The 14032-nt window shown below is 47.4% G+C and overlaps 1 protein-coding gene across 4 annotated transcripts in view; it reads right to left on the bottom strand.

Moving 5' to 3' along the window:
• Positions 1-875: 875 nt before the first annotated feature.
• LOC106807492 (MDS1 and EVI1 complex locus protein EVI1-A-like) overlaps positions 876-14032 on the bottom strand; it is a 90034-nt gene continuing 76877 nt past the window's right edge. For 2 of the 4 annotated variants that reach the window (XM_014809831.1, XM_014809839.1), the window contains exons 4-8: positions 7418-7526; positions 7052-7262; positions 6577-6760; positions 5690-5848; positions 876-5395 (exon numbers count right to left, since the gene is read on the bottom strand). In XM_014809831.1, the coding sequence (XP_014665317.1) occupies positions 3281-5395; positions 5690-5848; positions 6577-6760; positions 7052-7262; positions 7418-7526 (2778 nt within the window). In that variant the 3' untranslated portion in view covers positions 876-3280. Of the gene's footprint in view, positions 5396-5689; positions 5849-6576; positions 6761-7051; positions 7263-7417; positions 7527-12998; positions 13085-14032 lie in introns of those variants that run through there. The other 2 variants (XM_014809855.1, XM_014809847.1) reach the window with 2 other exon arrangements.

Genomic DNA, 14032 nt, shown 5'->3' with positions numbered 1-14032 from the left:
ACAATCACGCCGGCGACTTCCTGAACGCTCTCCGCTCACATCCTGTTGCATTTCGATACGAACATGCGATCAAAGCCGGTGGTTGGGATGGCTTGAATGGGCTAAGTGGTTGCCTTTGTTGTTTTTATGCTGCCTTCATTGCTCTGCACGCTGCCATATCAGGTGCACGAATTCGCCTTTGTTGCACGCTCATTAAGATATCAATTATTGAATATCAAGGGAAAATAATAACTCTCGTGGATGCCCATTACCGTATTGTATGTTGAACCCCATTGTGACAACCAAGTGGTGAAGCCATTTACTCAGGTATGAGAAACACATCCACTGAAACGATAAGTAGTCATGCACTGGAAAAGTGACTGCAGTCATTAAGCTGCGCTAGCTTGATGAAGCAGCACGAGGGAAAATAACAAGGGATAATAAACGTATATAATTATTGTAAACCATCTATCCATCTGTCTTTCTACACACACGCACGTTCATTGATCCATCCACCCAGCTATTTATATACATAGCTAGCAACCACTCCCACAACCTACCTACCTACCTACCAATCCACCCAATCAACCACCCGTCCTCACAACCTACCACCTATTCTATCCTTAATACTTTCTAGCGTATTGTCGGGCTGCCTGTCCGTCAGCCCGCTTGTTCGGCCCCACGCCCCTCCGTCCGGCTGTCTGTCTGTCCTGCTAGCTATATTTCTTTCTATCCATCTATTTCTCCGCCCTTCCGTCCGTCCGAACGTCCGTCTGTCAATCCGTGCATTCATCCATCCAGCCAGCCATCCATCAATCAATCCAACCATCCACCTAACCATCCATCCATCCATTCCAATTAAAGGATTGATGTAACACAACGTACAACATATTATTACAGTTTACACAGATTTATTCATCCGAAACATTCTACACAATTTATGTATAATTTATGTTTACTCAGTACTGGAATTATAACTATAATTATAATAATAATAATAATAATAATAATAATAATAATAATCAAACACTCAACATTTTCGATTCATTAACACGATGAAAACAACTATGATTGGTCAAAGCCTTTTGTTGCCATAAACCTCCAGTGTAAATCCTGTTAGTGGCGGCTCGGGTTAAACACCGATATAGTACTCAGCAGCATAAATACGTTCGGCTTAAGCCAATTAATGGTTTGCATTTGGAGGGAGAGGGTCGGAAGGTGGCAACGAAAGGACTTGTAATATAACAAATGTGTGACATTCATACCCCGTGTCTGTTCAATATTTATAAAACTCACGTACTTGTAAGTGTATGTATATTGGGTAGCAAATGCACCTTTCTACACGCGGTCACCGATATAGTTAAACAAGATACATTTCTAAAACGGATTAACATTATTCATGACGCACATATAGATACACACTGAACCGATAGCGCACACAGCCAGCACGCTGCTGTGCGCAACAAGATGGCCGAGCAACACGCATCCAAGACAAACTTCTAAACTTCACCGCATCGGGATATACACCCTCCTGCAAACACACATGAACCTGGTTGTACACAACGCCTACCGGATATTTGCTCTCGGCTGACGATGAACGAAAATAGCTCGACGATACTCGCATTATAAACGGATTCTGTCAGTTATAAACTTTCCTAGCACCAGTTGCGATAAGAAAGGTGATCAACACAAAACTGGATATGAATAGGAACGAAAACACACGCCCGAAGAAATCGAAACACCGCTGAAACACAGATCGCGATCTGCACATAAATTAAAAGTAGAAAGTAACAAGCAAACTAAAAAGGAAATTCCCCGGTGCCTAGTTATCTAACTAATGACCATTAATTATTGTGATCCATACGTGGACAACTAAAACCAGTAATTGTACAACCAAGCAGGGACATAGGCCGGGTACACGCGCGCGAGCATTCAACATTCAAGACTAGAAAATATTTGTTCAAGCAACACACTACAGTCACCTACCCTATCAAAAAAAAACAAATATAAAAAATATCCGGCTTTAAAATGGTGCATAAATGAAGTCATGATTGTGTTGTAGTTTAGGCTCAGACAGAATAAACCAAAAGAGCTAACTATCCTGGCACCGGCACACGCTACTTAAAGCCACGCCTTTAGTATCTCCCTACATGTGCATTGCGGGCAACTGGCTTGTATGACAAAACAATGTTGATCCTGATTATAAACGCACAGACACGCAATTAAACTTCTTTGATATTTTCCAAATACATATATATTTTTGGAAACGCATCAGTAATTAACGCAAGAGTGATCCGTGCTACCCATGTATATTTACCACAATTAGCTACTAATTAGGTCTACGTAGTGCAATACGCGGTGATTACGATGTATCATTAACCTTAACGAAAACATTACACATAACTTTCAAACGCTATAAGTTACTGCATAAAAATTTACATGAAACGTGATTTATCATGAGAGTTATTAATTACTTTAATATAATATACTCATTGTCATTTAACTGTCAAAATGTATAGCCGACACACAACTGTACAAATTGAGAAACGATTAGGTACATCTACTGTACATGCATCTGACAGCATCTCGTCCTATCCTGGAGCAGCACTCCAAGTTGACTGCTTGGTGATAGCACCAAAGTGTCATGCGGAAACCAGCCGTTAGCAACTCGATAAAACGCTACGATACAGGAATCCCTCGCAAGGAGGAGTAGTCGTTCTCTATACCTACTACTGACTGCTACGATACGCATGTGCTTGGTGCACAAGACTCGGCTTCCATAAGGAATCACATTTTTTAATTCATAGCTGCCTCGCAAGAGCGCACCGAGGCGTGTCAACCTACTGTTGGACACGTCGCCGACGTCGTCACGCGTTTCATCGTGGCGACAGCCTCGCGGTTTGCTCACTGACACCGATCCGCAATTTACAACGCGATAGAGTCAACGATCATCACCTGCGATGTGAGGCGCAGCAGCGACAGTACCTGAGCAAACAATACTGAATTCGACATAATATATGTATTCTACGGAGAGGACGTGTACGTGCTAATACGGTGCGCGTCTAAAATAGATTGGTCAACGCTGAACCAGATACCACTGTACACAACAGTTTAAATAGGCTGCACTATATATATACCTCAGAACAGCTATTTTAAACTCAACATATTATCCATTCACCAATATTAAATGATGTCTGCAGAATATAGCCATTTACAACCTACTGTGTGTGCGCCACATCAGACGGCAACTGTGTAGAGATTTTCCGCGTTGTTGCCCTCAAAAACTCTTCACATACTATTTCTATGTCGTAAGTACCTTCTGTTCACCGTGACCATTCTGCAAACTGGTGCTAACAGCTCCCGCTGGCACTGGCACAGGCACGGGCATCGCGTCACAGAACGAGAACGCTTTGAAGTCACTGTGCAGCTCTTGGAAATGGACGTACAGCTTCGCGGGTGACGCAAAGTCCTTCTGGCAGATAGCGCACGTCGTCGCCTTGCCTAGCATCAACTCGTAGATGTTGCCATAGCTGCCCAGCTTCTCGGCAAGAGGGTTTTGCCGGGTCGAGTCGGGACTTCGGTTGAGTTGCTCGCGCAGCATGGTCGCCTGAAGGTCAGATCTGGAGGGCGCCTGCGGGGCGGGAGCTGGGGACTTCAGAGAGCCGTGCGGAGACAGCATGTCCTGCTTCCTGCTGCCCACCACCGGCGAGTTGTTGTTGTTTCGCTCGTCGACGTGTGCGCGCTTTGGCAGTGGCTCGGCTTCCTCATCGTCGTCGATCGACGAGTTGGTTTTGATTGACATGCTCTCTGCGTCTCGCTCGGGACTAGACGTGCGGTCGATGAAAGTCTTCTTCTCAATCTGGTCGATGAGCGAGAAGTTCGTGTCGAGATTACTGTGCGCCTCCTGGTCCTTCTCCGTCACCTTGCCGATAAAGTTGCGAATTTCCGTGAAATAGCTCTCGTCTTTCTCGTCGAGGTTCGAATCCGGTGAATACCCAGTGAAATTGGGTCCCTCCGTCTCGTGCTTCTTCAGATGCCGGTCAAGATTCGTCTGCTGGCCGAAGCAGCGGTCACACAGCGGACACTTGAACGGCTTCTCCTTGTTGTGGATGTTCCTGACGTGGCGCTGTAGGTTAGAGGAGATGCTGAATGATCGCTCGCAGTACTTGCACTTGTAGGGCTGCTCCCCCGTGTGAGTGCGCAGGTGACGAGTGAGGTTAGCTGACCGCGGGAAAATCTTGCCGCAATACTTGCAGCCGTAACGCTCCTTCTGCTTAGCGCCATTTATGGCATAGGGCGAAAACTGCATGGGCCTTTCAGGAAAACGCATCGCATCTGACATCATCGGTGGTCTGTTAATCTCAAACTGTTTGCGCAGCATCTCCAAGTTGATGTTGTTGATGTTCATCAGTGCCGGGTTGGGAAAAGGGAACCGCGGTGCAAACGGGAACCTGCCCGGGAACTGAAGTCCAGCCAGACTACCAGAGGACAGACTGGGAATGGACATGCTGGGTGCGACCGTCTGGCTGCTCTCCGGCCTCAGAAACCGTTCGACCGATGGGCGAGCTGCCGGAGGCTGCGGAGGAGGAGCGACTGGCTTCACGGGGCGCTTTCCTTCCATGCTCAATTGCTTGCTTCCGAAGATGTGCGTCTTGTGTTGCTCCTGAGTGAAGGACGGCTTCTTCACACTCAGATCAAGTGGGGATTCCTCACTCTTTTTCGTCAGGTCGAACGCCCGCTCTCTTGGTATATATGTCTTGCCATCTGCACGTCGAGGTGACGAGAGTGTGGATGAGAACATAGGGTGTGCGCTCCGCTGCTGCAAGAGAGCCTGCGTGAGGATCGGTGCTGGCTTCACCTCGCCCGCCTTTCTCTCCTTCTTATCGCCTTCGCTCTCGGCGTCAGATTCGATGCTGGTATCAGCACTGCTGCCTCCGGGTGAGCTGAGATCCGACAGTTCGCTCACCTCCGAGCCTTCGCTTCCTTTCGGGGCGGCCTGCATGCGTGGTGGCTTACTCTCGTGCAGATGACCTGGACTTATTGAGGAAGTTGTTGAATGTGGTATGAAGCGTGGTGCATGTAGTTGGGATGGGAAAGGTAGCATGTGAGGTGGCATGAACGGATAACCCATTGGGAACAGGGGAAAGTTTGGACGGATCCCATAAAGATTCGGGTAGGGATGTGATGTGGAGGGTGGCCCACCAATCGGAGACTTCTCAGACGATGGAACGCTGGGGAAGTATGGCGGAAGTCCATGGCGCAGCGCCCCCTCACAGAAGCGCTTGTGCTTGCTAAGCGACGTCACCGTGGAGAAGGACTGGCCGCAGTCTTTGCACTTGATGCGGGTGCGACAGTCAGCATGCATGCGCTTGTGACGACAGAGATTGGAGAACTGTGTGTATGCCTTCAGACACACCTAAAAGACATAACAAGAACAAATTTAGTAAGCATGTTGCAACCGTTACTGTTAATGATCGCTGCCAGCAAGTCAATGTAAGCACTTCAAATGCCAATGAATTGGAAGGCCTAATAATCAAGCTCCCTGCTAACATGCATCTTCAGTTAATACAGTCTTGAACTGCAGGTCCAATTTGTACCAAAATGAGGAAGGAGACCTCGCTAACATGCAGGGACGTTTTTCAGAGCAGGATGACCAACTGAATGCACGCAATCAGGTCTGACAAGACTAGAAGCCTGCAGAGTCACATACCTCACACTGGAAAGGTTTCACGCTGCTGTGTATGTGAGTGTGTTGCTTCAGTCCACTGGACGTGGCAAACGCCTTGCCACATTCCAGACATGTATGCGAGCGCGCTCCCACATGCTGCGTGCGGATGTGCCTCTGCAGATTACTAGCGTCAGTGAATACCTGCAAGAGCAGATAAATATTGCAACCATTAAAATGTGTTTGCGAATATTTCCTTGTGTTATATAGTCGACAAGTTTCCTCTCTAATTTCAGTAATGTCTAACCAGAGCAAGTAGATGCGAGTGTGCATATGTGTGTGTCGAAGACCTGCCATCGCAGAGAGCTATACTGATACTCTTAACATCAACTGAACCAAACATTGGCACATTAGATAATTATTAACATTTACCCTGTAAGCGTTCAATTACGCCGCCCTGCTCCAGCTAATCCACTCACACATCCCACACACGTACGCACGCACGCACGCGCGCACGCACGCATGCGCGCGCACACACTGTGCTGCATAAATTTCTAATATAGCAATGTAGGTGCAGTCACAGAGTTACGTCAATGAGGCATTCGCACGTGTCGAAATGCTTTCTAGTTGCACTTAATTCTATAACAATCATGGTTTTCAGATTGGTGCGCAGAACTGGCACTGTACTGTAATTCACGAGCAACTGGAACTCAACGGTACGTAATGCTGTCCGTGTTAAACTTGTTAAAACTGTGTCGCACGTGAACACGGAGCGATGAGCGGCTTTGTCGGTGTAAATTTGTGCGACGAAATGAAACGAACGGGCCCTACGTGAGAAGCAACTATTGACAGGTTGAGCGGGCGTGCTGCGCAGTGGCTGTGATATGAACAGCAATCTGAAAACCACAGTTGGCAGCTGCTGATGAGGTTACCGGTGAATCGCAATCGCGTGTACAGCAACATGCCTTGTCACAGTTCTCGCAGGCCAGCTGGCTGTCCTCGGCAGCATGCTGCATCTGGTGACGGATGAGGTTGGACTTCCAGTTGAAGACTCGCGGACACTGGTCACACTTGTACTCGGTGTCCTTGCAATGGCCCTGCATATGCTCTTCGTACCTGTGCCAGAATTTAACCACCAGAGTTAGTATAGAAGCAGATAGCAGTAACCCTGCTTTGTGGCATTAAGATCAACCTAAAACTGCACAAGCAATACATGTTAATGAGACAGCATAAGCTATTTAGGACAAATCAAGAATGTTCTGATATACCAAAGCCCAAAAACTGAAATGGAAGATGGGATTATAATTTTAGTAATTACTTTTAAACACCGCCCCCACGTCAGTGCCCGAGCTTAATTACAAATCATACACACAGCAACACGAGAATATAACAGCGACGTGTACATACTTTGCAAGGTCAGGGAATTCCACTTCGCAATCCATGCACTGGAGCTGCTGCTGTGCATACCCATCAGCACAGCCTGTCTTACTCGACATGAACTCCTCATTGATCTTCATGTAGATGGCGTTCTTGTTGCCGCAGGCATACGTCTCGTGTCTTCGCAGCGCCACCTTTGACCGGAACACCTCGCCACACTTGCATTCGTATGATTTCTCATCTGATGAGCAGATCGACATGAATGCATATTAAACATTTGTGGTGACGCTTCCTTCCTCTATCTCAAAGGCCAAGCTGTTACCATTCGTGCGGGATGATCGTTATTTTACTGGCCGTATTCAGAAATATGTTGATTTGAGTAAATCATCCCCCTACCTTCATCTACGGGTAGGTTCTCCAGCTCACTCTCTGGGTAGACAGCATCTCTCTCGTAGAGCAACATCTCTTCGCCAGCTTCTATGTCCTTTATTGCTTTGTAATAGACCTGCAGGAGAGGCACATGACGCGTTCATGTATTATGATAGTTCACATTATACTTCACTGATATAACTATAACAACCCACGTTATTGCAGGATGTTGATGTTCTTTAGATTACAATATAAATACGTCGACAAATAAGCAAATCTATACAAAGGGAGAGCAGTTTCTATAAATTATAGCTAAGTTTGGTTAATTGTTAAATTGCTCATCAGTATCTAATTATTAAACTAGTTCCCCAAAACACAGGATGGGGTACGTCATTACACTCAAAGCGAGAGAGATGCACTAAACCAAGCAATAGACTTGACAGCTTATTATATCAATACATACCGCAAAGAGAACAAGCTAACAAGTTATGCGGGTGTATTATGCGGTTATTACGTAAAGGGGGTAGGGTCACGTAACGTTAACCAGTGGCGTGACTGACCTGCAGAGGACCACTTGTAGTGTTTTGCACGCAATAAAGTGATAGATGTCTTGAACCTTGGTAATAACAGTGTATAGGAGTGTTATTGTGTTATGATGCTACAGTATCACGTGACAATTTAACAGACTACGCAGTGTAGTCAAGGAACCTGAATGCTTTTGAAGATCACACGCACCACTATATGCAACAATAGCCTCAGACCTTTGTTTAACTATTCTTCCTGTTTATAACCATGTGTTGCTTACTGGATAGCTGCGAAGTCGTCCTCTTTTACGACCCTAACCCCACATATTCCATTGTATAAAAGCCAGTTTCGACAATAGACAATATTTCGAATTTCTCTCTGCATTTCCTCTGAACTTTGACAACACAAGGTTGATTATGTGATTCCGACTGAAGCTATGTGCACGAGAACGACACACGCACATGCAGTAAAGAACTACTCTTTCATGGCCAGACAGGTTGTACATACCAAATTAGCACAGTTTCAAATTCAACATTCCTAAATGAGGAATAAATCTGATTGACCAAATTATAGCCTGAAATTTTAATGCGAACCTTGCATGTTCTGAGCCTAATAGTGCCTCATAAACTCCAGCAGGTTTTGTGGCTCTAGGGCATGCGATGGAACCACGATATTGCTGGGATTATACTATTATAGTCTAACACATCGCTATTCTAGTGCAACTCATACTTCTAGTCATTTTCCAGCCCTATGCTCATGGTCAGACAGAAATTGGTAAACTGTACAGATCAAGAACTGATTACTGAATTTGACAAAATGAAATCGATTAACGTTTCTGCACATAGTATATAAAATAATTACTATTGGGTTCACATGAATTTACCGTAAGGTTCATTAAACGGTTTTATTGCATCGAAACTATAACAATGGCTGAATGCTCTCAAATATAAAGAAAACACAGTAAAGTTATTACTTTAACATCCCACAGTAAACATGTCAATTGCAGAAAAAAACACGAATATGCCTTGGTAGAAAAAGTCGTATAACCACATACATTAATTGATGTCAGAAAAAAATATTCACGCGAATTTAAATGTGCGCTGCGCTTTTCACCCACTGCCTATATATTTCGCTATCGTACTGCAGACTCGAGACAAATAGAACGCGGCATGGCGACAGAAAATAAATTCCAACAGACAGCCGAAAGCTGTACGAACGCTTGTTCAACTCGTCTTGGTCGGCTGCAGAACATTACTATGCAAATTCTATTGAGAGAAATTGGATAGGCGAAAAAGAATTCATTTCACGGCGCTGATGTTGCTTCCTCTCGCTGTGATACGAGAGACAATGACAGGTGAGGTGAAAAGACGAGAAAACAAACGAGCGGATGTTTCGCTGAATGAAGTGATCACGCAAATAATTTATTAGTGCTGCGAATAATTGAATTATAGTCGTAAACCGGTCGGTAGTTATAGCGCCTTGAGCAAACTATATACGTACGCATACACTAAATTAGTTATATACGCGTAAAGCGTACTCGGCTACACGACGTATATATATATATATATATTTGTTTATTTATTTATTTATGTACAGTGCGATAGATAGAGATATAAAGAATAGAGCTGTCCGATGTGTTTCTACTGATTCAAACGCATTGATGCACTCTTCCGACAGTGCCCTGAGCAAATATCAGATAGCCATCTAAAAATGTCATCATAAATTTCGTGCGCTGGCTGTTGGCATGGCGACGAATTCGCCACACAAGCTTTCTTCTTTTTCCTACTTGATCAGGTATTTCAGACCTCACGGCGACTTTAGTTACAAACAACACGCAGCGTTACCTCTAGTTGGCAATATTCCAGTAAGTCAGTGACACTATGCTACTGCTACTATTTCATGTTCACCACGGCTATGGTCGCTACAATATATAGTCCCAGACAAGATCAATTGTACAGAGAGAAGGAGAAGGTGAGAGGGAGAGAATGCGCGAGTAGGAATAGCGAGAGAAGGGAGAGAGCGCGATTGAATGAGTACACAAGTAGTGAGAGCGAGAGAGGAGAGAAGAGTGCGAGCGCGAGCACGAGAGAGCGAGAGGGGGCGAGCGCGAGTAAGCGTAAGCGAGAGAAAGAGAGAGTGCGAAAGAGAGATAGATAGATAGATAGATATAGAGTGAGAGCGAGAGGGGGCGAGCGCGAGTAAGCATGGGCGAGAGAAAGAGAGCGCGCGAAAGAGAGATAGATAGATAGAGAGAGAGAGCGCGCGCGAAAGAGAGATAGATAGATAGAGAGAGAGAGAGAGAGAGAGAGATAGAGAGAGCGCGCGAAAGAGAGATAGATAGATAGAGAGAGAGAGAGAGCGCGCGCGAAAGAGAGATAGATAGATAGAGAGAGAGAGAAAGAGAGAGAGATATATATATATATATATAGAGAGCGAGAGATAGAGAAAGAGAGAGAGAGAGAGAGAGAGAGAGAGAGAGAGAGAGAGAGAGAGAAAGAGAGACACACACACGCGCGCGCACGCACGCACACACGCACGCACGCACGCACACAAACACACACACACACAGTCAGCCACAGCACCTACACAACGGGGCACGCATCGCGACGCACGCACGCACGCACGCACGTCAACGCACGACGCAACTGCCACGCGAATACGGCAACGCACGCACCACGCCGACACGGCACGCCCGCACGCACGGCACAAGCACGCACGCACGCACGCACGCACGCGACGCACGCACGCACGCACGCAACGCACCACGCACGCACACAGCACACGACACAGCACACACACACACACGACACACACACACACCACACACGCGCGCGCACACACACACAGGTAGAGAGAAAGAGAAAAAGACTGAGAGAGAGAGAGAGAGAGACGGCAGACAGGCAGAGGAAATCGGATGCGGGTACGACCGTCAGCAACGCTGCGCTGCCTAGGTCCTATCATCTGCCTATCTGAGCCCTCGGGCGAAGGAAGTTTCATAAAGAAAGGAAGGCGAGGCCAATTAGTTGAGCTGGTATATGTAAGTGGAGCGAGAGCCTCGGGTTAGAAATGGCCAGCTCACTGTCCACGGCAGATATATAACCCTAAAACCGCATATATATATATATATATATATAGTATAAATGCTTACGTGCATGCGTTCGCGCGTGTGTGAATATATAATATATATATGGAGAGAGAGGGAGAGAGAGAGAGAGAGAGAGAGAGAGAGAGAGAGAGCGAGAGAGAGAGAAGAGAGACGAGAGAGAGAGAGAGAGAGAGAGAGAGAGAGAGAGAGAGGAGAGAGAGAGAGAGCTAGAGAGAGACAGAGAGAGGGATACGAGGCAAAACAGAGAGACTGAAGAAAACAAAAGCGCGAAAAAGTCGCGTCTATAGCACTGTGCGTCGATATGAATCTAACAGTGTTTCATATAGATATATAGATAGACATTTATTCATTGCAACGCCTGCGCAATGCGCGCTGCCTGGAAGGGTTGATGAACATATGGTGACACTGTCTCTCCTCCCCCTCCTCACCGCTGCCCCAACCCTCCATTCCTCCCTCACCCTACCCATGACCTAACCACCACCACTACCACCACCACCACCACCCCTCACCGCCACCAACCACCACCAACATCCTCCTCCTCCTCCTCCCCCTCCTCCTCCTCCCTCCTCCTCCTCCTCCTCCTCCTCCTACTTCTCGTCCACCACCACCTTCTTCTCCTCCACCTCCTCCTCTTCCTCCTCCTCTTCCTCCTCCTCCTCCTCCTTCTCCTCCTCCTCCTCCTACTACTCCTCGTCCACCACCACCTCCTTCTCCGCCTCCTACTCCTCGTCCACCACCACCTCCTCCACCTCCTCCTCCTCTTCCACCTCCACCACCTCCACCACCTCCTCCACCTCCTCCTACTCCTCTTCCTCCTCCTCCCCCCCTCCTTCCCATCCACCAGCGATCGCTCATCATCGCGATACATAGTAAATCACCTGTGAAAATCGCCAATTTATACCGATATTAAACAGCAGCTGTTGAGAATCAACCGTATACGCGCGATCGCAATAAAGATCGCTCGACCTCGGGTGGTCCCATTTAATTGAAAAGTTTCGCACCGCGCGGCGTGTATGGGCGCGTATGCCGCGCGCTGCCGTATCGCTGTCCGCCATGTTACCACTCGCAAAGAGAACGAGAGAGAAAGAGAGAGCGAGAGGGAGAGAGGGGAAAAAAGAGAGAGAGAGAGAGAGGGAGAGGAGGGGGAGAGAGGGGAGAGGGGAGAGGGAGAGAGAGGGGAGAGAAAAGAGGGAGAGGGAGAGAGAGAGTAGAGAGAGAGAGAGAGAGAGAGAGAGAGAGAGAGAGAGAGAGAGAGAGAGAGAGCGAGAGAGGGGAGCCGCGGCCGCGCGCGCAGTGGGAGGCTGGCGTTGTTGCAATCTTGTCAGCGTTTATTCCTGCATTGAGAGCGCCGGGGGGATAATGCTCCAGGTGCGCTGGCCGACGCGATATAGTGAAAAGGGAAAACTCTCACACGCACCTCACCCCGTATCGCAAAATTGAATAATCTGAATATTCGAGCTGGAACGACACGGACCACACGTGGTTTCAGGGGAAGGCTATGGCCCTCGGCCGGCCAGGAGCGCGACGGCCGTGATCGAAACGGGAGCACACAGCACAGCACGCATTGCTAGATGTTTTTTGTCACTGATGATAACATTAACCTTCACATTATATTCAAACTAACCTTTTCTAAAAGTTGATAGGTAAAAACGCCACGATTACACATGTAATATATATGCGTGTCCGTGCGTGCGTCCGTGCGTGCGTGCGTGCGTGCGTGCGTACGCGCGCCCGCGTGTGCGTGCGTGTGTGTGTTCAATTTGTGTTTTTGTAAAAAGAAAAGCGGTTTCGTTTCGTGTTTCATTATTACATAGTATATGAGAATGTACTCTGCCACATAACAAAATAATTATTGTGCGCAACTGATGAATCGACAACTCATCGAACTGTCTTGCGAATATCGCAAGGTCACAAAAGGTTACCGCATTAGGTTACGCGTGCTGTTACGTAAACGCAGTTAAAATATCATATCCATACCTGAATAGGCAGCAAAAACTCTCCACACTGGAAATATCTAGCGCACGTCAAGTAAGAGGATCAAAGGGCGTTCTCTGCGCTATCAGGCGTCCCGCTGGATAGACCGGAGTGTCCCAGGTGCGCACATCACCTGCATGCTCCGTCACTACTATGACTGGCCTGAGCGCCCGCAGCCCCATCTTATTGCACACGCGCGCAGTGACATCACGCGACCCCCCAGTGACGCCGTTAGATGTCTCGCTGGGTTGTGAGCGGTACCTCTACATCTCCTCGCGCCTGCTGGCCACACGGGTCCTGTTCTTGTAAGGCGGCGGCGGTAACAAACAAGCGCACCACTAAAATGTCGCGACAGGCTGTATATATGCACGCGTAGCGGCGTTCTGTTCTCGAAAAATTCTCTCACGCGCTCACGCACACGACGCACGCACGCATGCAAACACGCGCGCACGCACGTGCTGCCTCGTTTGTGGATGGATGATTGTCGCGCATTATTACGACAACATTCGTTGCCACGAGGATGCTGATCTGTATCAGTGCTGTTGTTGCTGCTGCTGTTGTTGCTGTTGTTGTTGCTGCTGCTGCTGCTGCTGCTACCGCTACTGCTACTGCTACTGCTACTGCTACTGCTACTGCTACTGCTACTGGTGCTGCTACTGCTACTGCTACTGCTACTGCTACTGCTACTGCTACTGCTACTGCTACTGCTACTGCTACTGCTACTGCTACTGCTACTGGTGCTGCTACTGCTACTGCTAATGCTAATGCTACTGGTGCTGCTACTGCTACTGCTAATGCTAATGCTACTGCTCCTACTGCTACTGCTACTGCTACTACTACTTCTACTGCTGCTGCTGCTGCTGCTGCTGCTATGCAGGAGAATGTTCAGTCATACTGAGAGCGTTGGGTGATGGGAGCGATCTACATAATGCATAAATCACGCGGTAATGACGGATCTTCGCAGCAGATGTCTGAGAGTGGCTACGCAGGACAGTATCGGATACGGCACCTTGTGTGGCAGAGCGGCAAAAGCCAAA

The sequence above is a fragment of the Priapulus caudatus genome, unplaced genomic scaffold, assembly GCF_000485595.1.
Source record: "Priapulus caudatus unplaced genomic scaffold, Priapulus_caudatus-5.0.1 Scaffold11, whole genome shotgun sequence".
NCBI lineage: Eukaryota > Metazoa > Priapulida > Priapulimorpha > Priapulimorphida > Priapulidae > Priapulus > Priapulus caudatus.
Note: the sequence above shows the minus strand (reverse complement) of the source record. Positions and strands in the feature narration are given on the sequence as shown.